Genomic DNA, 25,537 nt, shown 5'->3' on the forward strand with positions numbered 1-25,537 from the left:
ACACACCGCCGCTCCCCCCTCCGCAGTGCATTCCCTACACACCACCGTTCCCCCCTGCAGTGCATTCCCTACACACCGCCACTGTGTAGGGAAGTGCATTCTGTACACACCGCTGCTCCTCCCGCAGTGTGTTCCTTGAAGCATTTTATGTAACTCTTCTGCATCACACACCGCATTCCGTGCGCTTCCCTGAACACCCCTCCTCCCATGCACTTATCTACCGACGCAGTGTATTCTATGTTCCCCATGTTTGGTCACACGCCGCCCTTCCCCTCTGTACTCCCCCGATCCTCCTTCTGACAAGGCAGACTGCGCCATCATGAAGTAGCTCCTCCCTCCCATGTAACATCTGACGCCCCGCCCCTCGGCTCCTGTGGCGGAGGTCAGTGTGTGGGTTGCACATAGAACATGGCGGCGCCCATGAGAGCAGTGAGCCGGTGTTTGCGGCCATGGTGGTGGTGGAGGGGGACAGGCGGCTGTCTGTTCTCTCAGGACGCACACAGCTCGGGGAGGGACACTCACTTCGGCTTCCAGACCGTGTCTGAGGAGGAGAAGGGGGAGAAAGGTAACCCCGTCCACACTTCTGTCCTCCATCTCTTCCCTCAGGCACTACACAAGTCCTGCGGGGCTCATTGTATGTCTGACTTTGTCCTAGTTTGGGAGATTTATTATGGATTGATTTATTACCAGTGCTTATATAGCGCTGTCCATTTACGCAACACTTTACATATATATCCACTTGTGCTCCACACTCCAGAAGGTTTTATCCCCCATGACCAGGCCATTTTTTTTTTGCTATGCGCCACTCTGCTACTTTAACTGATAATTGTGCAGTGCAACGCTGTACATAAATGGAAAATATTATATATATTGCACCGATACTAGTATGGGTATAGGTGCTGATGCTGAGTATTTGTGGTACTTGTATAAATGCACTGATACCTGGGACTGATACTTTCAGGCTCCGCTCTTTGAGCTGTCAATGAGTCTCCCCCATGTTAAAGAAGTCCAGTAAGCTGTCAAAAAAATGTTTTTTTTAAAAAAAAGCAGCTGGCAATGTTTATTACCAACATTGCTCAGCACTGAAACACTATAATAAAAAGAAAGGAGGTTTCTTTTTGTATCTTTCTGTTTCTTCATCTGCAGATCAAAAGGATGAACAAATGTTCCTCTGTTTAACCCCTTGTAAACCCATAATTTACTCTAATCAGCCTTAATTAACTCCCTATTCTCCATGTCATTTTTTTTTTTCATGTCTATTTTCTAAACGATAAAGATCACTCCGATCTGTGATCAGCCAAGTCTCATAGACTCACTGGTCACAGGCTGCTTGGGCACAGGAGGACGTCTGTTGACTTCCGCGCTGTAGCAGTCATTCGGCTATAGCGCGGATCTGAAGAAGTTAAAATGCAAATAAATTTATAACATTTTTGAAATGCGTTTTTCTGGATAATTTTGTTGTTATTCTGTCTCTGACTGTTAAAGAGGAAGTAAACCCTGATGAGTTTGCTTCCTGTTTCATTCCCTGAAAAGGTAAAGCATAATGGACTACTATGCGATGCATAGTAGTCCATTATGTGTCACTTACCTGACACAGGAGCCAGCGAAGTCACCACTGTCCCCTGTAGTCCGTCCATCTTCTCGGTGGGTCTCGCCGCTGTCATTCGGCGAAGCCGCGATGACGTCACTCCCGCGCATGCGCACAGGAGCCGCCACGCGCGGCATATCGCCATTGACGGCAGCGCGCTCTGCGCGCCGCTGTCTATTGATGTCGCACCTGAAATTGGCAAAAGAAGTGCCGATCGGTGTCGCACCAATTGGAACAGTGCCATTGCCTCAAATCGCATGGCAAATTGTTCCAATGTGGCTCAAAGTGTGACAGCGCTGAAAATTGTCCTGGGAGGGAAGGGGCAAAAGTGCCTGGTATTGAAGTGGTTAAAATGATCATATTCATGAAAAAAAAAATACATAATAGATTTATATCTCCCTCCCATATAGCTTCAAGTCTTACTCCTAGTTATAATGCCCATATATCCTACTTCTGTGTGTGTGTGTGTGTGTGTATGTATGTATGTATGTATGTATATATATATATATATATATATATATATATATATATATATATATATTATATTTATAATTTTTATTTTTTTAATGCACACATTATTTTCACAGTATAAATTAACCCCTTATAGTAGCGATTATACTAAAGGGATAATTTTTTTGAACCCCCATGATGACAGGTGATAATAAAAAATAAGGAAAAAAAAAAAGCATGCTGTTGCTACTAAATGTCTTAGGCCTGGTTCACACCTGATGTGTTTTTTGGTGCTTTTTGCAGAAACGCACTACAGTCCATTTAACATGTTTTCCTGTGGGACACGTTCACATCTATGCTTTTTTCTGCCTCTGCATATTTGGAAAGGGTCACTGATTTTATTCAATGCAAAAACCGTGCTTTTTTTTTGGTTCAATAGACTGCCATGGAGAAGCTGCAGAAAAGCATTTTTTTTTGCTGCGATTTGTTTTTTGATCTGCCCAACAACAAATTAGCCAAAAAAACATAAAAAATGCGATGCGCATATCGCAGCAAAATCGCGTGTGCAAAAAATGCAAAACAAACATCAAAAAGCACTGCAGAAATGGATCAACAGCAAACTGCATAGGTGTGAACCGAGCATTCATACGAAAAATATTTGAACATTATCAACCATTTTCACTGCTGATGATTGAATGGCGACAACAGCGTGTTGTATGCATCATGCCATGGATGGACATGGTGGGACGGAGCCCACTCATGTAGGTGTGGCAGGCTCTGGTGGGCATTTACCCATACGTGTGATTGTGGGTATATGACTCTATATGCTCTGAGGAAGAGGGTTCGCCCTTGTAACACGTATGCTGCTTGCGATGCTGTCTGGTTTCTCCAAGTATCTGGTCCAGGTTGTAGGCATCTGGAGATACTACTTGCAATTGCCGGAGTATTGATGAGCGGTTTTTAAAGCTTGTTTGTGAGTATATTTCTTGTTATATTCTATGAATTTTTTTTATCTTTGGTAATGCACAAGGTCGGTACGCTCTCCTGTTCTTTTTGTATGTTTCAGTTCTAAGGATACCCATTAGACCCCTTTCACACTGGGGCGCTTTGCAAGCGCTAAAGATAGCACCTGCAAAGTGCCCTAAAAGAGCCGCTGCTGTCTCTCCAATGTGAAAGCCCTGATGGCTTTCACACTGGAGTGGTGTGCTGGCAGGACGCTAAAAAAAGTCCTGCTAGTGGCATCTTTTGGAGCGGTGTATACACTGCTCCTGTCCATTGAAATCAGTGGGGCAGTGCTGCTATACCGCCGGCATAGTGCTGCTGCATCATCGCTTTGTGGTGGTTTTAACCCTTTCTCGGCCGCTAGCAGGGGTAAAAGCGCACCGCTAGCGGCTGAATAGCGCCATGAAGTTGGTGGTTAAGCGCCGTTTAAAAATAGCGGTGCTTTACCACCGACACACCCACCGCCTCAGTGTGAAAGGGGCCTTATTCTGAGGAGGGCATCAAGATCTGTGACATTCCAAAGACTTTGCTAAGAGGGTTAGCTGCACCACTTACTTAGTTGACCGGGCACCCGAGCGCAGGAGATTTTGTATTGTTTTTGTATGGTCGGCATATAATATATATTAGTTCTGTCCGAAAATCGACAAGAGTCTTGTGTTTTTTTTATTTTTATTTTATTTTTTGAGTCTTATATTTACCAGATTCAACCTCCTAATAGTATATACAGTATATCTCTTCTGTCTGTTTATTCTGCGTGGATTAGTGATTTTGTTCCCTAGCCGTATAGTTGGTTATTTATATTTACCACTGCATAGAGATAATTAAGAATAAATTGTGTGTTGTGTTTTTATTTTCTTCCCTTTGCATATTAACTAAATTATAAACCCCACTTTTTTATTTTTTTAAATTTTTTTTAAAGGTTATTATCAGAATTAATCGAAACAATAATTGGCCAACTAATCGATTATGAAAATAATCGTTAGTTGCAGCCCTAGCTTTAGAGTAAGGTGGAGGCAAAGGGCTGGGCACTTTTTATCTAAACTCTGCTGATTAAGGGGCCCTGTATGAGAAAACCTCAATGTATGACTCAAGATAATTTGCAAAATAATTTGTCTTAACCTCTTATCTTTTCAGTCTATCATGTATTTGAGAGTGTTGCTCAGAAATACGACATTATGAATGATTCAATGAGCCTGGGAATTCATCGATTGTGGAAAGACTGGCTGATACGTCATATGAATCCCACTCCTGGCACTCAGCTGCTAGATGTGGCAGGAGGGACAGGTAACAATTCAAATAAATAATGCATTAACTCAAAATGAGGAAGACGAGTTTATAAGCAGACCTATGCCAGAGCTAATTTTTGCACTTAGATTGGCTAGAGGCTGTAAATAAATTCTGGGTACACTTACATACTGGTTCAGTTTTGGGGTGGGGGTAAACCTGTGGCAAGTGTGTTTTTTTTTTTTTTTTATTTTATTTTTTTTTTATTTTTTTTTCAGTCCAAGCAACTTTCAGTGCTTTACTTCCTCTAATCCTGTTACCGCCAGGGTTTGTGTATGCAGCTTTGCCATATCAAATCGCTTGCGTCACTGCACACTAGTTTGGAGAGAGTGCAGACACAGCCAGGCAAATAGCAAACACAAATGACAGCTCTTGATCGTCTCACTAAAGTTAAAGGAGCTCCAGGAGACCCCCCCCCCACCACCAAAAAAATTAAAAGCCAGCAGCTACAAATACTGAAGATGCTGGCTTTTTTAATAGGACACTTACCTGTCCAGGGATCCCACAATGTCGGCACCCCAGCCGATTTTTCAATTGGCTCTTGGGTACTGCTGCCGCTGTTCCTTCCAGCTGCGCTTTGTGAATGGCCCAGCAGCAGGGGAAGGAAGGGGACATCGCCACATCAAAGTCACCCAGAAGTGGGGAGGGATACCCCCCGAATGGTGCCAAATGTGGCAGCAGGGAGGGGGGGAAGAAAATAAGTGGAGCTCCTTTTGAGTGAAGCTCCGCTTTAGACTTGGGTTATAGGGCCACTGATAGGTGATGGACACTGGCACACCCTAAGGCAAGAAGTGTACCCCCTATATAATCCCTCACACTACTGGGAGTCTTCAGTTTTTTCACCAGTGTCTAAGGTGTTGGTCACAAGTAAGGATGTGCTGTGCTGAGCTCCACTGGAAGCTTCCCTGCTGAGGCTAGCCATGCTGACCGGATCCATTCTGATGTCTTTTCATGGGCTAAATGAATGGTACCTGGGCCTCGTGTCCGAAGAAACAAGGTTTTGCTTGCGAACGCTTCTCTTTTAGAGAGCTGGACCCTGAGATCCAGTACTTTTTGGTAGTAAGGCCATAATGTTTTTTACTGGCAGGGTGCTGTTGCTGGTCCAGGATTGTGGGTAACCTGAGGTTCCCCTGTTCCTGAAGGTTTCTGAGCCCACCGTGAAGAGTAAAGATTGGGTTTATCTCAGATAACCCTGCTGCGAGGAAAGGTAAGGGAGCTTTTCTCAGGAATTTCTCCTTCTATGTATAATGCTGTCGTGCCTATGTGTCATCACTGGGGGCTGTATTGAGCACTCACCGACCTGATGCTGGAAACAGTGCAGAAGCCTTAATTTCTCCTCTCCTCCGGCCACAAGCAGATCCTCCGGTAAGAAAGGGGGGGTCTGGTTCGCCTCCTGCGCCCCCAATGTTTTTTTTGTTTTGTTTTTCTCCCCTTTGGGGGATTGATATGCCAAAACGGTTTCCTTTTTTAAAATAAATAAATTGTAAACAGACCGTGCCGGCCACTCAGATGAGAATTTACCCCCCCCCCCCCCGCCATGTCTGTTGTTTTACAGGACGCCGCTCACATGGGAAAAAATTTTCCTTTGAAACGCCACACGTGCAGGAAGTTGTTAAAGTAGTGTGTGTGAAGCTTCTGCCTGGCTGTGGAGGGACAGAGCAGGAGGATGGCTTGTTTCAGGTTGGTGACACAGGCATTTCCCTTTGACACATTGTACTTTACCAGGCTAGGATTAATAGCAGCTAATGGTGCTGGACTATAGCCTAGCAGTGTACATTCTTTTGCTGGTAGTGCCTCTGCTTTTATGCTTCAGGCTATGAGTGGTAATGGGACCATGAACTCCTCTAAGGGTTCTAAAGGGGTCAGTGGTTTCACAATAAACTATATCCATTTCCAAAAAAATGTCATCCTCCTCTGAGAGGGATGTGGCTGGTCAGATTGACCCGTCAGGGGGAACTGGTGTTGCAGCTGTGCTAGACACTTCAGTCCCTGTATATATCACACAAGAGACTTTTTTTTTTTCTTCTACCATTTGTAAATTGGAAAGAAGATTGATACTATGATATCTCTCCTTAGTGGGGCTAAACATGGCAGATTCCCATCTAGTGCTCAGGACACTCTTATTGAGGTGCAGGAGGCTGGGGATCAGGTAGATCTTCCCAAATATTTGGAAGATACTTATTTATCCTCTTCTGAGGATCCTAATATAGAAGGAGTAGCATCACAAGATAGGTTGCTTATGCACTCCCTTACTAAATTGGTTCGTTCAACCTCTTTGCTGCCTGCAGCGCAGGCTCTTGAGGAATCCACCTCTAATTTGGGTTCATTAGAACCTCCCCCATCTGGGGATGTTTTTTTCTTATTCATGATGGCTAAAAAGGCTTATGTATTCTGAATGGGAACATCCGGATAAACCATATTATCCTCCTAAGAAATTCTCCACACTTTATCCATTGGAAGAGGATTTCTATGGAAAAAAAAAAAATGGGGTTCCAGCAATTGATGCTGCAAGAATCTCACATGTGCTGATGTTAAAGGATCCAACAGATAAAAATCTGGAACTTTCTAAAAGCAATATGTCTTTAGCACGTTCAGTAGCGCAGCCGGTTCTTGCTGCAATTAGTATATCCCAGTCCATTAAGGAACAGTTTGTGGAGATACTTAAGAGTCTGCCTGATCAGCAGGCCCAATAATGGGCTGGCGTATCAGACGCACTATGTTTCAAAGTATATGCTATGAAAGATTTTATAATTTAAGCCTCACGGCTTATGCTTGGACTAGTGCATTCTCGCAGAGTTCTATGGCTGGAAAATTGGTCAGCCGAAGCACCCTGTAAAAAGCTCCTAGCCAGTTCCCCCTTTTTCATGGTGAACGGCTATTTGACGACTATCTGGATAAAATGCATCCAAAGGATCTCTAATGAGAAAAGCTCTCTTTTTACCAGTAAAGAAGTTAAAATATTTCTCTTTTTTTTTTTTTTTTTTTTAACCACTTCAGCTCCGGACCAATAAATACCTTAAGGACCAGAGGTCTTTTTGCAATTTCGCACTGCGCTGCTTTAACTGGTAATTGCGCGGTCATGCAATATTGCACCCAAACGAAATTTGCGTCCTTTTCTTCCCACAAATAGAGCTTTCTTTTGATGGTATTTGATTGCCTCTGCGATTTTTTTTTTTTTTTACGATATAAATGGAAAAAGAGCGAAAATTTTGAAAAAAAAAGATATTTTCTTCTTTTTGTTATAAGAAAAATCGAATAAACTAAATTTTAGTCATACATTGAGGGCAAAATTTATTCAGCCACATGACTTTAGTAAAAAAAATGTCAATAAGCATATATTTTTTGGTTTGCGCAAAAGTTATAGCGTCTACAAACTAGAGTACATTTTCTGGAATTTACACAGCTTTTAATTTATGACTGCCGATCTCATTTCTTGAGGTGCTAAAATGGCAGGGCAGTACAAATGACCCCATTTTGGAAAGTAGACACCCCAAGGAAATTGCTGATGGGTATGTTGAGCCCATTGAATATTTATTTTTTTTGTCCTAAGGGATTGAATAATGACAAAAAAAAAAATTTTTTTTTTACAAAAAGTTGTCACTAAATGATATATTGCTCACACATGCCATGGTTATATGTGGAATTGCACCCCAAAATATATTCCGCTACTTCTCCCGAGTATGGGGATACCACATGTGTGGGACTTTTTGGGAGTCTAGTCACCCCAAAATACATTCTGCTGCTTCTCCTGAGTACGGGGATACCACATGTGTGGGACTTTTTGGGAGTCTAGTCGCGCACGGCACCCCGAAAACCAATCACCACCTTCAAGATTTCTAAGGGTGCAAATTTTTGATTTAACTCCTCACTACCTATCACAGTTTCGAAGGCCATAAAATGCCAAAATAGCACAAAACCCCCCAAAATGACCCCATTTTGGAAAGTAGACACCCCAAGCTATTTACTGAGAGGCATGTTGAGTCCATGGAATATTTTATATTTTGCCACAAGTTGCGGGAATATTACAAACTTTTTTTTTTTTGCACCAAGTTGTCACTAAATGATATATTGCTCACACATGCTATGGGCATATGTGAAATGACACCCCAAAATACATTCTGCTGCTTCTCCTGAGTACGGGGATACCACATGTGTGGGACTTTTTGGGAGTCTAGTCGCGCACGGGACCCCGAAAACCAAGCACTGCCTTCCGGATTTGAATATAAAATGCTACCAAAAAACCTGTTAGCGATGGCAGGGATCAGGCCTGACTCTGCGATCGCTGCAGTTATGTGTTTAGTGTTTTGTAAGTGACAGTGATCGATCGATACTGCACTTGGGTGGGCTGGGCAGAGGGGCAAAACGCAGGTGCCAGCAGGTATTTGGGCTGATCCCGCTAACAATGCGTTTTTTTGGAACCCTAAACTGCTGGGGACGCTAGTATAGATCTGATCAGATCAGATATTGATCTGTTCAGATTCTATACCACTACGGGAGGTGTATGCTTTGCGTGTGGGTGTTAGCGGTACTGGCACTAACCTAGCGCTGCCTGGGGCGACGCAGACCCTGACCCTAAAACCTAATTGATATCACCCGCCGGGTGATCAGGGGGTTAAACCTTTATTGGGTAATAAATGGTGGGTGCCCTGATGCTATAAAAAACAAACTAACCAGAGTCACCCGTAACACTTATACGGTGATCAGTGGTGAAAGGGTTAACTAGGAGCAATCAGGGGGTTCAAATTTTTATTAGGTAGTATATGGGGGTCCCTGGCGCTATATAAAAACCTGACGGGGAACCTAAATAACTAACTGGCTAACCAGCGTCACCAGTGACACTTATACTGTGATCGCTGGTGAAAGGGGGTGAAAGGGTTAACTAGCAGCAATCAGGGGGTTAAAACCATTATTGGGTAGTATATCGGGGTACCTAGCGCTATAAAAACCTGGCGGTGAACCTAAAAAAATAACTAGCTACCTAGCGACACTAGCGACACTGATGCAGCGTTCAGAAAAATGATCGCTTAGTGACACTGGCAAAAGGGGGTGAAAGGGTTAACTAGCGGCAATCAGGGGGTTAAACCCATTATTGGGTAGTATATCGGGGTACCTAGCGATATAAAAACCTGGCGGTGAACCTAAAAAAATAACTAGCTACCTAGCGACACATGCAGCGATCAGAAAAATGATCGCTTAGTGACACTGGCAAAAGGGGGTGAAAGGGTTAACTCTAGGGGCAATCAGGGGGTTAAATCTTTATTGGGGGGTGATAGGGGGCTACCCTGGACCTAACACTAACTGTCCTGACAGTTTTTACTGTCACAACTGACACTGAATGCATTGATCAGTAAAGAAATGATCAATGCAATCAGTGACACTGTGACTGGGGGGGGGAGGGGGGGCGGGGGGGGGATCGGGGGGCGATCGGGGGGGGGTTTGTGTGCCTGTGTGTACCTACATGTCAGTGTAGTGTTGGTGCACACTTACTTTTACTCTTCTCCTCGTAGTCCGGTCAAAAAGACCGCCCCGAGGAGAATGACATCACTTCCTCCTTCCTGTGTAAACAATACACAGGGGAGGAAGCTTCTCATTGGCCAGGAGCGATCCAGAGGGGGTGGCCGAAAACCAACGGCCATCCCCTCATCACGGAGCGCTCCTGGACCGAATCGGACCGCCGTAACCAGCGGGAGGGGGTCCGATCGGACCCCCCACCCGCTGGAAGGCAATCACGTAGATGTACGTGATTGTGCCTGCCTGTGCCATTGTGCTGACGTACATTGGCAATACGGCGGTCCTCAAGTGGTTAAGCATGCTGCCTTTCCTGTGCCAGGGGCATCAGCCTCTAGGCAGTCTCTACGGCCTCAACCGTCAAATTCAAGGGGAAGACCCTAAGGGCAGCACCAGGGTCAGAAGAGATCTTGGGGCAGAAAGCAGACAAAGCAGGATACTAAAGCCTCCTTATAAAGGGGCACCCCGCTTGCTCGGGTGGGGGGGAGGCTCCTGCATTTCTCAAAGGGTTGTGTCCATCCTGCAAGGAGGGGAGTTTTTGGCTTCAATCGATAGCAAAGATACATATCTCCACGTGCCAATATTTCCCGCTACCCAGAAATTTCTGCTTTTTTAAATATTAAATCATAATTTTCAGTTGTGGCCCTGCCATTCGGTTTAGCCACAGCACCACGGGTGTTCTGAAAGATTCTGGCACCTTTAGCCAGATTAAGGGCTCAAGGCATAATGGTCCTAGCCTATTTAGACGATCTACCTTTAATTATCATTCAATCTCAGGTCTAACCAGAGTCTGATCACAGCTGTAACTACCTGGAATCTCTGGGTTGGATTCTAAACCAAGGAAAATCCTCCTTAAAACCATCAAGGAGATTACAGTACTAGGGACTGGTTATAGATGCCGTACAGAAGAATGTATTCTTACCCCAGACAAGAATCAGTTCCATTGTAGGACTAATTCAACTTATCAACACAAAGAAAAATCCTTGCGTTTTGGCTCTGCATGAGATTGTTAGGGGAAATGGTGGCCTCCTTCGAGGCTGTCCCTAAGGGCCGGTTCACACAGGGGGCGATGCGAGGCGACACCGACTTGCCTCGCCGCGACCTGCCACGACCTCAGCGGCGACTTGCAAATGACTTCTGTATAGAAGTCAATGCAAGTCGCCCCGAGGTCGCCCAAAAGTAGTACAGGAACCTTTTTTCTGAGTCGGAGCGACTCGAGTCGCTCCTCTCAGAACGGTTCCATTGTACAGAACGGGGGCAACTTGTCGGATCGCGGCGAGGCAAGTCGTGTCGCCTCGCATCGCCCGCAGTGTGAACCGGCCCTTATGTGCATTTTTCACTAAAAACTGCTTCAAAACACCATCCTGTCGGTCTGGAATAAAGATTCAGGCCTTGGTTTTTCCAATACGCTTGGCTCCGGACATGAGTCAGAGCCTAAGTTGGTGATTGTTATCCAGCCAAAGGGAAAATCTTTTCTACTTGTATCCTGGAAAGTGTTAACAACAGATGCCAGCCTTCTAGGCTGGGGAGCAGCCCTGGAAGAAGATTCTTTCCAGGCTAGAGGACCTTGCCTATCAACATTTTGGAAGATTCGGGCAGTACTTCTGGCCCTAGAATCTTGGACGGTCAGACTACGGGACTGTCCTGTCGGGATTCAGTCCGACAAGGCCATGGCGGTGGCTTACATCAATCACCAGGGGGGGCACAAGAAGTCGAGCAGCCCAAAAGAGGTGAATAATGTTCTAGCATGGGCAGAACACAACATTCCATGCCTATTGCCAATTTTCATTTCAGGAATAGAGAATTGGCAGGCGGACTACTTGAGTCGCCAACAATTATTTCCAGAAGAATGGTTTCTTCACCCCGACCTCTTCCTAGAGATATGTCAGAGATGGGATGTTCCGGACATGGACCTATTCGCGTCCAGATTCAACGATGTCGACAACTTTGTGTCAAACAAGGGATCTGCTAGCATGCGAAACAGATGTATTAGTCAAAACCAGTTCCCCCACAAACGGGGTTTTTAGGCAGATGTATTAGTCTTCCTATGGGATCAGTTTACACTGATCTATGCATTTCCTCCAGTTCTGCTACATCCGCACCTTCTCCACAGGATTAAGCAGGAATGAAAGGAGGTGATTCTGGTGGCCCCAGTGGGTCCCAGAAGATCTTGATTTACCAAGATCATAAAGATGGCAGTAGGAGTCCTTCGGACTCTGCCATTATAGCCAGACCTTCTCGCACAAGGTCCGGTATTTCATCCTACCTTACGGATGAAAAGTTTAACAGGTTTGACTGTTGAATCCCGCTTTATAAAAGATTGTGGGTGATCTCCTTTCCTAGTGTCTACTTTGATTTATCCCCGGAAGCCGGCTTCCAGAATCATTTACTGGAAGGTATGTGTTTCTAGGTGTGGATCCAGGGGTTGGCACCCCAGGAAGTATGTCATAGGCAGGATCCCTGATTTCCTGCAAATGGGATCCGAAATGAAGCTGGCCTTGACTTCTATCAAAGGCCAGAACCTGGCCTTGTCACTGTGTTTTCAATGGCCTCTTGCTTCCCACTCTTGGGGCATAGCTTATTAAGGGGGTAACACAGATTAATCCCCCTATCAAGGCACCTCTAAATCCTTGGGATTTATAAGTGGTCTTATTGGCTTTACAGAATCAGCTGTTTTAGCCTTTACGAGAAATTCCCTTGGTTCTTTTTGACAAGAAAGATAATCTTTCTGGTTGCCATTTCTTCCGCTAGAAGAGTAGCGGCTCTGTCTTGTAAAGAGCCATATTTGATCATGCATAAGGATGAGGTGGTTTTATGTCCTCATCCTGAATTTCTACCAAAAATGGTAACGGGGTTTTCATTTAAACAAAGATATTATTCTTCCTTCTTTCTCCCCAGTGCCTCAATCTGGGGAAGAGAAGGCAATACATTCCCTTGATGTAGTAAGCGCGATCAGAGTCTATTTAAAGGCGACCACTTAGGTTTGCAAGACACATGTTTTGTTTGTACTGCCAGAGGGTCCAAAATGTGGACAGGCAGCATCAAAATCCACTATTTTCCAAAATGAATTTGTCAAGTGATTGTTCAAGCTTCAGCTTAAAGAAGAAAATTCTTCCTTATGTTAGAGCACACTCATCCAGGGCGATTAGTGCCTCTGCCACATAGTGGGTCTCCCAGAGGGCTCGGAAGGTAACGACTCGGCCTCCTTCGTTTTGACGAGGGCACACATAATGCCTGCTGCCCGAGGGCCCTTGGGAGCTCCTCCACGAACCTTCATTCTCCACCTCCTAAACTCTAGGGACTGGGACCTGGTTCTCCGTGAGGCAAGAAGAATTGATGTACTGCGCCATGAAAGAGCAAAACTGATGATTTTTCCAGACTACTCGGTTGAAACACAGAAGCTTTGCAGATCGTTTGACCATGTTAAACTTAACTTACGCAATAAGAAGATCAAGTACAGCATGCTGTTTCCAGTGGGGAGGCAGTTTTTCTTCAACTCCCCTGAGGATGCGTCACAGTGGCTGGAGACCTTGCTCAGGGGACAGGTCTGACCGTAACCTCATCTATTATATAAAATATCTCCCCTCTGCAGGCCTGGCTGGGCCCTAGTCCTTCTCATTCTGTCCTCGATAGGGTGTGTGTGTGTGTGTGTGTGTGTGTGTGTGTGTGTGTGTTCTTTTTCTTGTTTGGGCTGGTAGGATTAAATACCGCTGGCTTAGTATGCCCTGATTAGGCCCCAGCACTAACCATGGCAGTATATCTGCCTTCAGGCGGGCAGCTGATGACCTGGGGTCCTAACTGGCCAGGGTTGGTAACCCAGTTTTGATTTCTGTCCCCAGAGGGCTTCCGGAGAACTATGGATCTGGACTGTGACTTTTTGGTGCTCCACCATTCATAAACCCAATTGACAACAGCCATGAACTGTTTTGGGAGGCAAGCACACCGAAGTGTAGAGGGGCTGGGGACATTGTTGTTGTTGTCAGTTATTCCACACTGTTTTAGTGGAGGTTTTTGTTTTTGTGATTTCTCTTTTACTCTTTTTGCTTAGACCTAAGGCATGTAGCTTTTCTCTCCTGCCACTAGGTGGTGTCGGAGCCCACCTCAGATATACTACAATAATGATGGTTATGGTGCTCGCTCCCTCTCCCCCTCCCATATTTCCTTTTCCAGAGTCAACCTGATCTTTGCCGGTGACTCTCTGCTTTCCTGTATTGGGAGGCTAAAATCATACCCCGTGGTATTTAAGACCATGCCCGATGCCGCTTAAGCTACAAACAGACCTACCAGCTGGCTCTAGCTTATGGAGACTATCTGGCGTTTGGGTCACAGATGGACGGGTGGCTCCTGAGGTTGCAGGGGAGCTGGGTGTCTATTGGACTCAAAACAAAGATTCAGCTGGACCATTGATGCTTTGGGATGCCTTCAAGGCATATGCTCGGGGCCAGTACCAACTGGTCATTGGGAGGGTCAATAAAGAAGCAAGACTCAAGTTAGAAGAGGTGGAATAGAAAGTTCAGGCTCTGGAAACTAGATATACTTCTAATAAAGAGGCAGGGATGTATTTAGCTATGCAGTCATTGTACAAGGAAATTTCACTCTTGAGAGCTGCCACCTGTAGAAAACTTATTTGAACTCAAACTCAGAGGATTTTTGAGCAGGGGGGAAATAACAGGTAGATGGTTGGCTAAAGAACGCTCCACAACATCGCACATAGCTAATCTTAGGGATTACAATGGAGATTTGCAATCTGACCCCCTCTTGATTAATGCCCAATTTTCAAACTACTATGCCAGACTGTATACCTCCAGAGCGGACTACATGCCTGAAAACTTGAAGCTGTTCCAATGTTACCGGACTCGGCGCGCAGTAGACTGGAAGGCCTTCAACTCGGAGTGGGAGTTCCTCTGACAAGTACTTGGGATATTTTGACTAGGCCCTAAATTTATCTCATGGATAAAATTGTTATACAAAAATTAATCAGCTAGAATTGGAACTATAGGTCTCCTATCCCCTAACTATATCTCTAAGGCGGGGTACTAGGCAAGGTTGCCCTTTTGTCCCAGTGGCTATTCGCCCTAGCTATAGGGCCCTTGGCTATCCTTATAAGAACTTCGGAGGTGAGTAAGGGAATGACTTGGACCATTAACTGAAAAACTCTCATTGTATGCGAACGACTCCTTGCTACCTCTCTCTAATGCTTCTGCTTCCCTGAAAGCAGTTCTGGAGATTATAAACAGTTATGGATCCTTTTCAGGCATCCATGTTAATGGGACTAAATCAATCCTCTTCCCCTTATCCCAATCGCTCCCTCCTCCAGCAGCACATGGTACTCTGGCCATGGTAACTACGCTTAGATACCTGGGTGTTGAGGTTCAAAGGGATCACTCGCTGTAGCTGACTGATAATCTATACCCAATCCTTCAGAAATTTATGAGTAGGTGCCAGACTTGGAGGTCCTTGCCCCTGTGACTGGTTGGGAGACTTACTCTCTTTAAAATTATGTTCCTTCCAAAGTTCTTTATATATCTTTTGTAACACCCCAGTTCCCATTCCTAATGCCTTCTTTCAGAAACTAGATCAAGAGGGGACTGCATTTATTTGGGCGGGGTCCATCCCCAGAGTGTCTAGAGCTAAGCTGCAGATTTCCCTCTCCCTTGGTGGACTGGCACTCCCCTGATTTAAACAGTATTACTGGACTGCAGTTGTGGTGACCGTGCGCTGGTGGTTTACTCAATCACATACCGACCCAACAGTTAACTGTTGGTATCAGGCTGCTCTCCTAGGGTCCTACTCTGCATTGAGCAACTTGGTATTTCGTGGCCCGAAAGCACACCCAGACATGATGATTTTGATGCACAAGACAGTTTGGGTGGGGCAACCCTAAACTGTGACGCCTACAGTCTATACCAGATCCGGCCCTCTGGGCAGGGTTTGAGATAAAGGTTATCCAACAGATTATGCCTGCAGGTAGACTGCTCTCCTATGACCTCCACCTTCCAACTCCCTTCACAAAAGTTTTTTAGGTACTTGCAATTACGCAAGGCCATACAAGCACAGTTCCCCGATGGGGTTGAGGTACAGTCCCATGGGATGGAGAGTCTTCTCATTTCCAACAGGGTAGACAAGATTCTATCTTTCAATATATCTTCGGATATTATTATTATTATTATTATTATACAGAATTTATATAGCGCCGACAGTTTACGCAGCGCTTTACAACATCCTGTGAGAATTCCAGCAAGGAGACTGGACTTTTCAATAAATGGAAAACAGACTTGCCAACCCTCTCTGATGAGGACTGGGAAGAGAGACTTCAACAATATATACCACTGATGATATATACAGTAGGGATGCACCGAAATTTTGGACGGCGAAACATATCGGCCGAAAATGCCCTTTTCGGCAATTTGCCGAAAAGGAAAAACGTCCGATAATGAAAATTGAAAATGGGGCGGTGCCGCCCATCATGGGATATCTATAACGCAGGAGAGCCACCACCGCCGCCTGGTTCAGTAGAGCGCCGGGAACATCACAGCTTTAATTTCAATAGCTGTGTGTTCCCCGTCGTGCGCCGTCGCATACAGACCCTCCCCCTTGTCCGGGGAACTGTGATAGACAGATTACCCGTCCAATCTCTCTCTCTCTCTCTCTCTCTCTCTCTCTCTCTCTCTCTCTCTCTCTCTCTCTCTCTCTCTCTCTCTCTCTCTCTCTCTCTCTCTCTCTCTCTCTCTCTCTCTCTCTCTCTCTCTCTCTCTCTCTCTCTCTCTCTCTCTCTCTCTCTCTCTCTCTCTCTCTCTCTCTCTCTCTCTCTCTCTCTCTCTCTCTCTCTCTCTCTCTCTCTCTCTTCTCTCTCTCTCTCTCTCTCTCTCTCTCTCTCTCTCTCTCTCTTCTCTTCTCTCTCTCTCTCTCTCTCTCTCTCTCTCTCTCTCTCTCTCTCTCTCTCTCTCTCTCTCTCTCTCTCTCTCTCTCTCTCTCTCTCTCTCTCTCTCTTTCCCCCCCCCCCCCCCACACACACGGGGACAACACACTGATCTCTTTTATCATGTCGCCAGTCTCTGACCACCTCCTGTACCATGCCGCCAGTCCCAGTCTCTGACCACCTCCTGTATAAAAATATATATTTTTTTTTTTAAAAATTGTTTTCGGCCTAGTGTATTTTTCGGTTTCGGCACCAAAAAACCCATTCGGTGCATCCCTAATATACAGCTCAAATTTTGTATACAACAGTTCTGGGCAGACGTGATCAACTCTGTAGGAGGTCTACATACAATTATGAACCCAATTGTCGTCTTTTGGGTATATGTGATAATATTACACTCAGTACATATAAACTCTTGTTCATATTCTATATCGCCTTTTATGCTAGGAAGGCCATACTAAGTAAGTGCAAACAACCTGAGCCTCCCAATGCAAAGCAATGATTGATGCTGTGCTGGCACTATATAAACTCACACGAGTCGAAAATGCCTGAAATAATTTGACAAAATATGGGGTTGCTGGGTTAAGAGTTAAATGATCTTGCACCAGGTAGGTCGGCTCACTGGACTGCCAGCAATGATTGAAACGAGGATAGCATCCCCGACTCTGTGCTCCCTGACTTTCTCCCCCCCCCCCCCGTCCCTTCCCTTCTCCCCCTCTTTTCTATTTTCCTTCCCTTCTTCATGATTTTATGCCCAACCTTCACCTGGACAATAGGCTGAATTGTAGCACCGGGGAAATTTTATTGAAGCCTATAAAATTTCGTAACGGACTTTGCTACTCACTGCAAATGTAACATTCAAGGTATCATTCTGTTCTGAATACATTATGTGCCTTATGAAATACTACTGTAATAATTACATACTGTGAATCATTGACTATTAACTGTACTTCTATGCAAAATATCTTTCCTTTTGGAAATAAAAAAAATATACACTCCAGTGAAGCAACCTTTAGCATTAATTCTTTCTGTAGGTCAGGGGTGCCCAACCAGTGGCCCGCGGAGCCCTCTGATGTGGCCCACGACCTCTTACTGTGGGATGGCAGATTGGCAAGCCAAGATCATGGGTTGCAGGCCGCCATCCCAGAGCATCTGTGGTGTTAATGAAGCCAGCAAAGCAAGCAGCTGTGGAGCAGAGCTGTATAAGCAGATGCTTCCTGTATAGCGCCGTCTCTTGTCACAGGCGTAGTGATACCAAATGCACTCTGCCGCGGACAGCAACAGCAGGTGATACCTGAATGGAAGACTGTTATTAAAGGTCAGTTTATTGCTAAAATTGCACTGTATATATGGGCATATCTGCGCAGTGGTTACTGGGCTGCTTTCAAACTGATCCGCACTGAGGCATAGATTTCTGTTATTACCTATGGGTTTGGTGAGCTTTCAGAAAGTGCACCACACCTGCAGGATATAATGGAAGTCTATGTCAAAGTGTAGCTAACCCAGAGGAAAGACACAGGTGCACTGCACTGCATTCGTTTGAAAGTCCCCTTTCACACAATCGGTCCAACTCAATCAAATCCTCCATTCACCTCTATGAAACAGCAGATGTAAACAGATTTGTTTCCTTTTACACCTGCCTACCCCCAATCTGATTGGCAAAAAATAAATAAAAAATTATCGGATCGGAGGACCCATAGAGTAGAGTGGGCTGTGTCTGTGTCCGCTCTGCATGAACCTGTCATCCGCCTGCTCTTCTCATTGTGGCCCGCGACCGGTTACCAAGTCGCTAAAGTGGCCCTTGCTCTTCAAAATGTTGGGCACCCCTGCTGTAGATGATGAATGGCTCTATCATCATATTGGTGTTGTCTTACGTGGCCTGACTACCCTTGCAAGCCCGACCACTATATTTAAATGTTCATCTGAGCTTTTGGATATTTACTGGTTCAAACACCTGCATCTCTCTGAACCTACTGCAGAGAAGAGCAGTCATGATGATTGTGTGCAATTCTCTTCAGGAGCAGTGCAAGAAGCCTCATTAATTGGGCTATTTTATTTTACACTTAATTTTGTAAAGTTCAATTCAAAGCTCAACACCATATTAGAAATAAAAAAAAAAAACTATATGAAACTATATTTTAAATGTAGCTAGTGTAAATACCTGAATGTTATGATAGTAGCTTTTTGCAATACCCTATACAACACCATCATAACTGGGACAGGGATGAGCAGCATTTGGGGGGGGGTGTCAGTCTGGTGTCCTGTATGTATGGTTGCTTAAGGCAAGTGGAAAGATGACCTCATCAATCTGTTGCTGCGCTGTCACTGTCCAGTCACAAGCTGTGGTTAAGTTGGGTGGAATTTATGAATTCTGCAGAGCTGCTGTGTTTATTGAATAGTGTTCACAATTCTTCAATCTATGTTTTGTCTTATCTGACCAATTTCATATTGTCTTTAACCACTTAACAACCGCCCATTGCCGATTAACGGCATCAGGGCGGTTGTTTAACTCTAAGAGGCCGTTAATTAACGGCCTCCTAGAATTCTGCTCTCGCGCGCCCCCTGGGGCGCGCACACGAGAGCATCCGTGACCGCTGGGTCCAGTGGACCCGGCGCATCACGAATCACGGTAAACGGCCGCTCATCGCGGCCGTTTACCACGTGATCGCTCCGTCAAATGACGGAGTGATCACTTGTAAACAAGCCGGCGTCATGTTATGACGCCGGTTCCTCCCTCCCCCTCTCTGTACCGATCGGTACAGCGGAGGGGGAAGAGATCGGTGTCAGCAGCGATGTGGGCTGCATCTGCAGTGCCCACATCGCTGCTCACCGAAAATTAACCCCTCAAATCCCTGCAAATACTCTGCATTACTCTGCAATTCCCTGCAAATACTCTGCATTACTCTGCAATTCCCTGCAAATACTCTGCATTACTCTGCAATTCCCTGCAAATACTCTGCATTACTCTGCAATTCCCTGCAATTCCCTGCAAATACTCTGCATTACTCTGCAATTCCCTGCAAATACTCTGCATTACTCTGCAATTCCCTGCAAATACTCTGCATTGCCCTGCAACACTCCGCAATGCCCTGCAACACTCCGCAATGCCCTGCAACACTCCGCAATGCCCTGCAACACTCCACAACGCTCTGCAATACCCTGCAACACTCTGCAACACCCGCCAATACCCTGCAACACTCTGCAATGCTCTGCAACCCCCGCCGATACCCTGCAACACTCTGCAATGCTCTGCAACCCCCGCCGATACCCTGCAACACTCTGCAATGCTCTGCAACCCCCGCCGATACCCTGCAACACTCTGCAATGCTCTGCAACACCCGCCAATACCCTGCAACACTCTGCAATGCTCTGCAACACCCGCCAATACCCTGCAATGCTCTGCAACGCAGTACTCTGCAACACCATGCTCTGAGATACCCAGCCATAGTCGGTGATACCCTGCAATACCCAGCCATAGACATCTCCCGCCGCCCTCCGCCCTCCGGTGCTTCTACCGAATCGCTAATACGATCAAAGCCAGAATCTTTTTTTTTTTCAGGCTTCCCAGCTTAGAGGTGAGATGTGGGTCTTATTGACCCCACATCTCACTGTAAAGAGGACCTGTCATGCCATATTCCTATTACAAGGGATGTTTACATTCCTTGTAATAGGAATAAAAGTGATCAAAAAAATTATTTTTGGGGAAAAAAATGTCAAACTAAAATAAATAAAGTAAAATGAACAATAAAAAAAAAATGTTTTTTTTAAAGCGCCCCTGTCCCCATGTGCTCGCATGCAGAAGCGAACGCATGCCTAAGTCCCGCCCACATATGAAAACGGTGTTCAAACCACACATGTGAGGTATCGCTGCGAACGTTAGAGCGAGAGAAATAATTCTAGCCCTAGACCTCCTCTGTAACTCAAAACATATAACCAGTAAAAAAAATGTAAATCGTCGCCTATGGGGATTTTTAAGTAGCGACGCTTGCCGCCATTCCACGAGCGTGTGCAATTTTGAAGAGTGACATATTAGGTATCTATTTACTCAGCGTAACTTCATCTTTCACATTATGCAAAAATTGGGCTAACTTTACTGTGTTTTTTTTTTTTTTTAAGCACAAAACAGTTTTTTTTCCAAAAAAAAGCATTCGAAAAATTACTGCGCAAATACCGTGCGAGATAAAAAGTTGCAAAGACCACCATTGTATTCTCCAGGGTGTTTGCTAAAAAAACATATATAATGTTTTGGAGTTCTATGTAATTTTCTAGCAAATAAATGATGATTTTTACATGTAGGAGAGAAATGTCAGAATTGTCCTGGGTGCTCCAGAACGCCTGATGGCGCTCCCTGCATGTTGGGCCTCTGTATGTGGCCACGCTGTGTAAAAGTCTCACACATGTGGTATCACCATACTCGGGAGTAATAGCAGAATGTGTTTTGGGGTGTAATTTGTGGTATGCATATGCTGTGTGTGAGAAATAACCTGATAATATGACAATTTTGTGAAAAAAAAAAAAAAAGTAAAAAGAATCTTGATTTTGCAAAGAATTGTGGGAAAAAATGACAACTTCAAAAAACTCATCATGCCTCTTACTAAATACCTTGGAATGTCTTCTTTCCAAAAAGGGGTCATTTGGGGGGTATTTGTACTTTTCTGGCATGTTAGGGTCTCAAGAATTGAAATAGGCCGTCAGTCCTTCAGGTGTGATCAATTTTCAGATATTGGCACCATAGCTTGTGGACTCTATAACTTTCACAAAGACCAAATAATATCCACCAATTTGTACTTATTTTTACCAAAGATATGTAGTAGTATAAATTTTGGCCAAAATTTATGAAGAAAAAATTTCTAATCTGCTAAATTTTCTAACAGAAACAAAGAAAAATTCGTTTTTTTACAGAATTTTCGGTATTTTTTCTTTTATAGCACAAAAAAAAAAAAACCCAGCGGTGATTAAATACCACCAAAAGAAAGCTCTATTTGTGTGAAAAAAAGGACAAAAATTTCATATAGGTCCAGTGTTGCATGACTGAGTAATTGTCATTCAAAATGCGAGAGCACCGAAAGCTGAAAATTGGTCTGGTTATTAAGGGTGTTTAAGTGCCCAGTGGTCAAGTGGTTAAATGGAGGTGGCCGTTAACAGAATATATAGAAAATAATATTGTGCTCTTTACCTTGCAGGAGATATCGCATTTCGCTTTATCAATTACATACGTGCACAAAGGGAGAAGCTTATACGCAACCAGTTAAAATCTCAGCAGAATCTGTCCTGGTCAGAAATCTCAAAATCGTACAGACATGATCGGCAAGGGTCACTAATGGGATCCCAGGCTGTGATCTGTGATATAAATAAGGAGATGTTAAAAGTTGGAAAAGAGAAGTTACTGCAAATGGGTTACTCTGAAGGTAAGCTTGAGTTAACGTACCAAGAAAACAACCTTTAAAGGGAAACTGTAGCAATTGTAATGCATTCTTGTGTGTGTGCATATATATATATATATATATATATATATATATATATATATATATATATATATATAATTGCACACTCTTTATAGAGAGGGGTGTAAAAAATTTTACAAATGGATCTTTCAAATTGAAGGGGGCTACCGCCACTCTGCAAAAACCTAAATCATAAGAGGGATGTGTTCTCCATATACTGATATACTGCAAGATTATTTTTTTTCGTCAAAATTCCATCACACTGTAGCTTAATGGATAACCTCTGTAAAAAGAAAAAAATAATAATAAATGCACTTCTTTATGCAGATTAAAAGATGTGCATTTATTATTTTTTTCCTAGGAGCCTGCAAAGCATGGACCCACAGTCAGCAGATCATGGGTGCAATACAAGGCTTCTACAGACTGTCAGTGTAAGCTGTCTGCTCATACCTTATACAGGCAGGCAGTTACACAATGGCAGGAATCATCAATGGATTACTGCTCATCAGTGCCCTGGTAGTTCCTTGAGAACTACAAGCCAACAGCTGCAAAGGCTATTGCTTGTCCTCTCATTCACAGAATGATGTGGCCAGGTGAGTGGAGTCCGTGTGTGTGGTTTGGTGTTTGGTTTTTTTCATTGTGACAGTGGGTGCAGGGAGAAGATCCCCCATCCTTGCTGTCATAACGGGTGCGGGGGCTGCTCTAACAGTAACCTATTACATGTTACACCATGAATACGGGTGTAATGTGTTACAAAAGGTGAACTTATTTTTTTAATGCCATTAACCATGGGTTATCTAGGTTGACAGCACACAACTGATACTTCCCTATTACGCATGATGTCTGTTATTAGACTGTAAAGGAAACATGCAATAAAGGATAAGTCACTGCTATGAACTGTTGCATGTATAAATTGCAGCTGAACATAATAAATCACAGGGCTTTTACAACCAATAAGCTATAATTAAAGCTAAAACATTTTTTGGGGGGACTCTGTCCGTGGCAAAACGCTGCTCTCGCACAGGTGTATGCTTAAGTAAGCCCATGTGAACGAGGCCTTGGGCTGACTTGCTGGATCCAATACTTAGCCTCCTTTTTTATAAGACCCCTTTCACACTGGGGTGTTTTTCAGGCGCTTTAGCATGTAAAACGCCTAAAAGAAGCCTCATCTGCAATCCCAATGTGAAAGCCTGAGTGCTTTCACACTGAGACCCCTTTCACACTATGACGTTTTTCAGGCGCTTTAGTGTTAAAATAAGCGCCTATAAAGCTCCTGAAGGAAGCCTCAACTGCAATTCCAATGTGAAAGCCTGAGTGCTTTCACACTGAGGCGTTGCGCTGGTAGGGCATCAAAAAAAGTCCTGCAAGCAGCTTCTTTGCAGCACTTTTGGAGCTGTGAATACACCGCTCCTAAAGCGCCCCTTCACATTGAAATCAATGGGAAACGCCTGCAAAGCGTTTTTGGCAGCATCGCTTTGTGGCCGCTTTTAACCCTTTATTTGGCCACTAGCAGGGGTTAATAGCGCCCCACTAGCGCTCAAAAAATGCTGGTAAAGCGCCGATAGTTTAAGTGGTGCTTTACGAGAGTTTTTCGGGCACTGGCAGTGTGAAAGGGCTCTTAAAGCACTTGGGCTTTCACATTGTGATTGCAGATGAGGCTTCTTTCAAGCACTTTACGGGCGCTTTTTTTTTTTTTTTTTAACGCTAAAGCACCTGAAAAATGCCCCAGTGTGAAAGGGGTCTAAGTGTTTTTTCTTTTTATTTTTTTTAAAATCACACTTCCCTAGATGGATGCAGCATCAGCTCTAAGACTGAGAACCGAGCAATCAAATACCTCTGATCGCTTAGTCCCGCAGAGAGCTGGTGACTGTAAGTAATCGGCTCTCTGCTCTGCACCTCCCCTACCCCCCCCAACTGGAGCACTTGGCTGTGGAGGGGGAGGGAGCAGCTGGCTGCGGCTCACAGAGAGGCTGAGCCAGGTGACGGTCCAGGCTCCTGGGTGGATCTTAACCATATGGTCACAATCTCTCTCCAGCCAGCACCAGCTCTGTGACTTCAGCCTGCTGTTGGCTGAAAATGGGTCACAGGAGTGCAGAATGCACTGCACACCTGTTATCCACAGGAGAAGTACAGTCAAACGAGCTTTAGCTGTACTTCTGTTTTTTAGACCCCTTTCACACCACACCGCACCATGCGTCGGCGGTAAAACGCCGCTATTTTTAGCGGCGTTTTACCGCCGGATTTGCGGCGCATTTCGGCCGCTAGCGGGGCGCTTTTACCCCCCGCTAGCGGCCGCGAAAGGGTTAAAACCGCCGGCAATACGCCGCAATAGTGGCGTTTTGCCGGCGGCATTACAGCGCTGCCCCATTGATTTCAATGGGCAGCAGCGGTGGAGGAGCGGTAGTGTGAAAGCCCTTTCACACTACACACAACGGGGCAGCTTCTTTAGGGCGTTTTGCAGGCGCTATTTCTAACGCTATAGTGCCTGCAAAACGCCCTGGTGTGAAAGGGGTCTAAGTGTTTCCTAAGCATTTCTAGTCGATTATAATAATGCCCCTAATAGTTTAGGTCATCTACACAAGAGAATACATTTCCCAGTTCTCCCCTTCTCTCCACTTTTAGTCTTTTGCATGCAGCAGTTGGGGAGTTTAATGTATGCTTCATAAAATAAATGCAAAAACATTAACAAAGAGGAAAGGGAAATTCATGATCTAGTTTTCAATATGTCATCTACTGCTTACCTGTAAATGTATTTTTGTAGAGAAGTTCAGATAAATATGATGACATTGTGGTAATCTGTTAGGATACTAAAAGATAGATGGATATCCTTTTCTTTTTCATGCTAGTCCTTTTTTATTGTATGGGTGGTCCTATATATTTTTTTTTGTCCCCCAATGCTTTCATTGCTGGCATGACCCCAATAGCATACTACTTTGAATGGTGTGGATCCCATCTGTTGTATGTGAAGACGTAGACATTCACGTATAACAATTATTAGTACTTTCTTTGAGCAGGCCTGTGCTGTCATGGAAACCAAGGCTGTAGAATTAAATATAACCAGAGCTGTCCTAGATTGTGAAGAAATGGCATGCTGCAGTTGTACATATTGATGAAATCTAGGATAAAATAAAATAAAAAGCTCCCTTTGGTGCAAAAAGAGGCAGAATAGTCTTGAAACTCTTCAGTTTCTGGATATCAGGCAAGTTGACAAATAATTATGCCTTTAAGGCTGATTGAATCCTTTGTAACATATGTTCTATAAGTCTTTATTTTGTGGAGACTAAAAAGGGGGATTTATATATATCCCTTGCTACTTGTACTCAAAGGAGGCAGCTGTTATAT

At 44.5% G+C, this 25,537-nt stretch overlaps 1 protein-coding gene across 2 annotated transcripts in view; it reads left to right on the plus strand.

The window, feature by feature from the left end:
* The first annotated feature begins 343 nt into the window (after positions 1–343).
* COQ5 (coenzyme Q5, methyltransferase) overlaps positions 344–25,537 on the plus strand; it is a 34,440-nt gene continuing 9,246 nt past the window's right edge. The window contains exons 1-3 of one of the 2 annotated variants that reach the window (XM_077461466.1): positions 349–565; positions 4,175–4,324; positions 21,935–22,159. In XM_077461466.1, the coding sequence (XP_077317592.1) occupies positions 409–565; positions 4,175–4,324; positions 21,935–22,159 (532 nt within the window). In that variant the 5' untranslated portion in view covers positions 349–408. Of the gene's footprint in view, positions 566–4,174; positions 4,325–21,934; positions 22,160–25,537 lie in introns of both variants that reach the window. The other variant, XM_077461467.1, reaches the window with a different exon arrangement.

Source organism: Lithobates pipiens, unplaced genomic scaffold (assembly GCF_037356315.1).
Source record: "Lithobates pipiens isolate NorthernLeopardFrog02 unplaced genomic scaffold, aLitPip1_a1.2 Scaffold_3, whole genome shotgun sequence".
Taxonomy (NCBI): domain Eukaryota; kingdom Metazoa; phylum Chordata; class Amphibia; order Anura; family Ranidae; genus Lithobates; species Lithobates pipiens.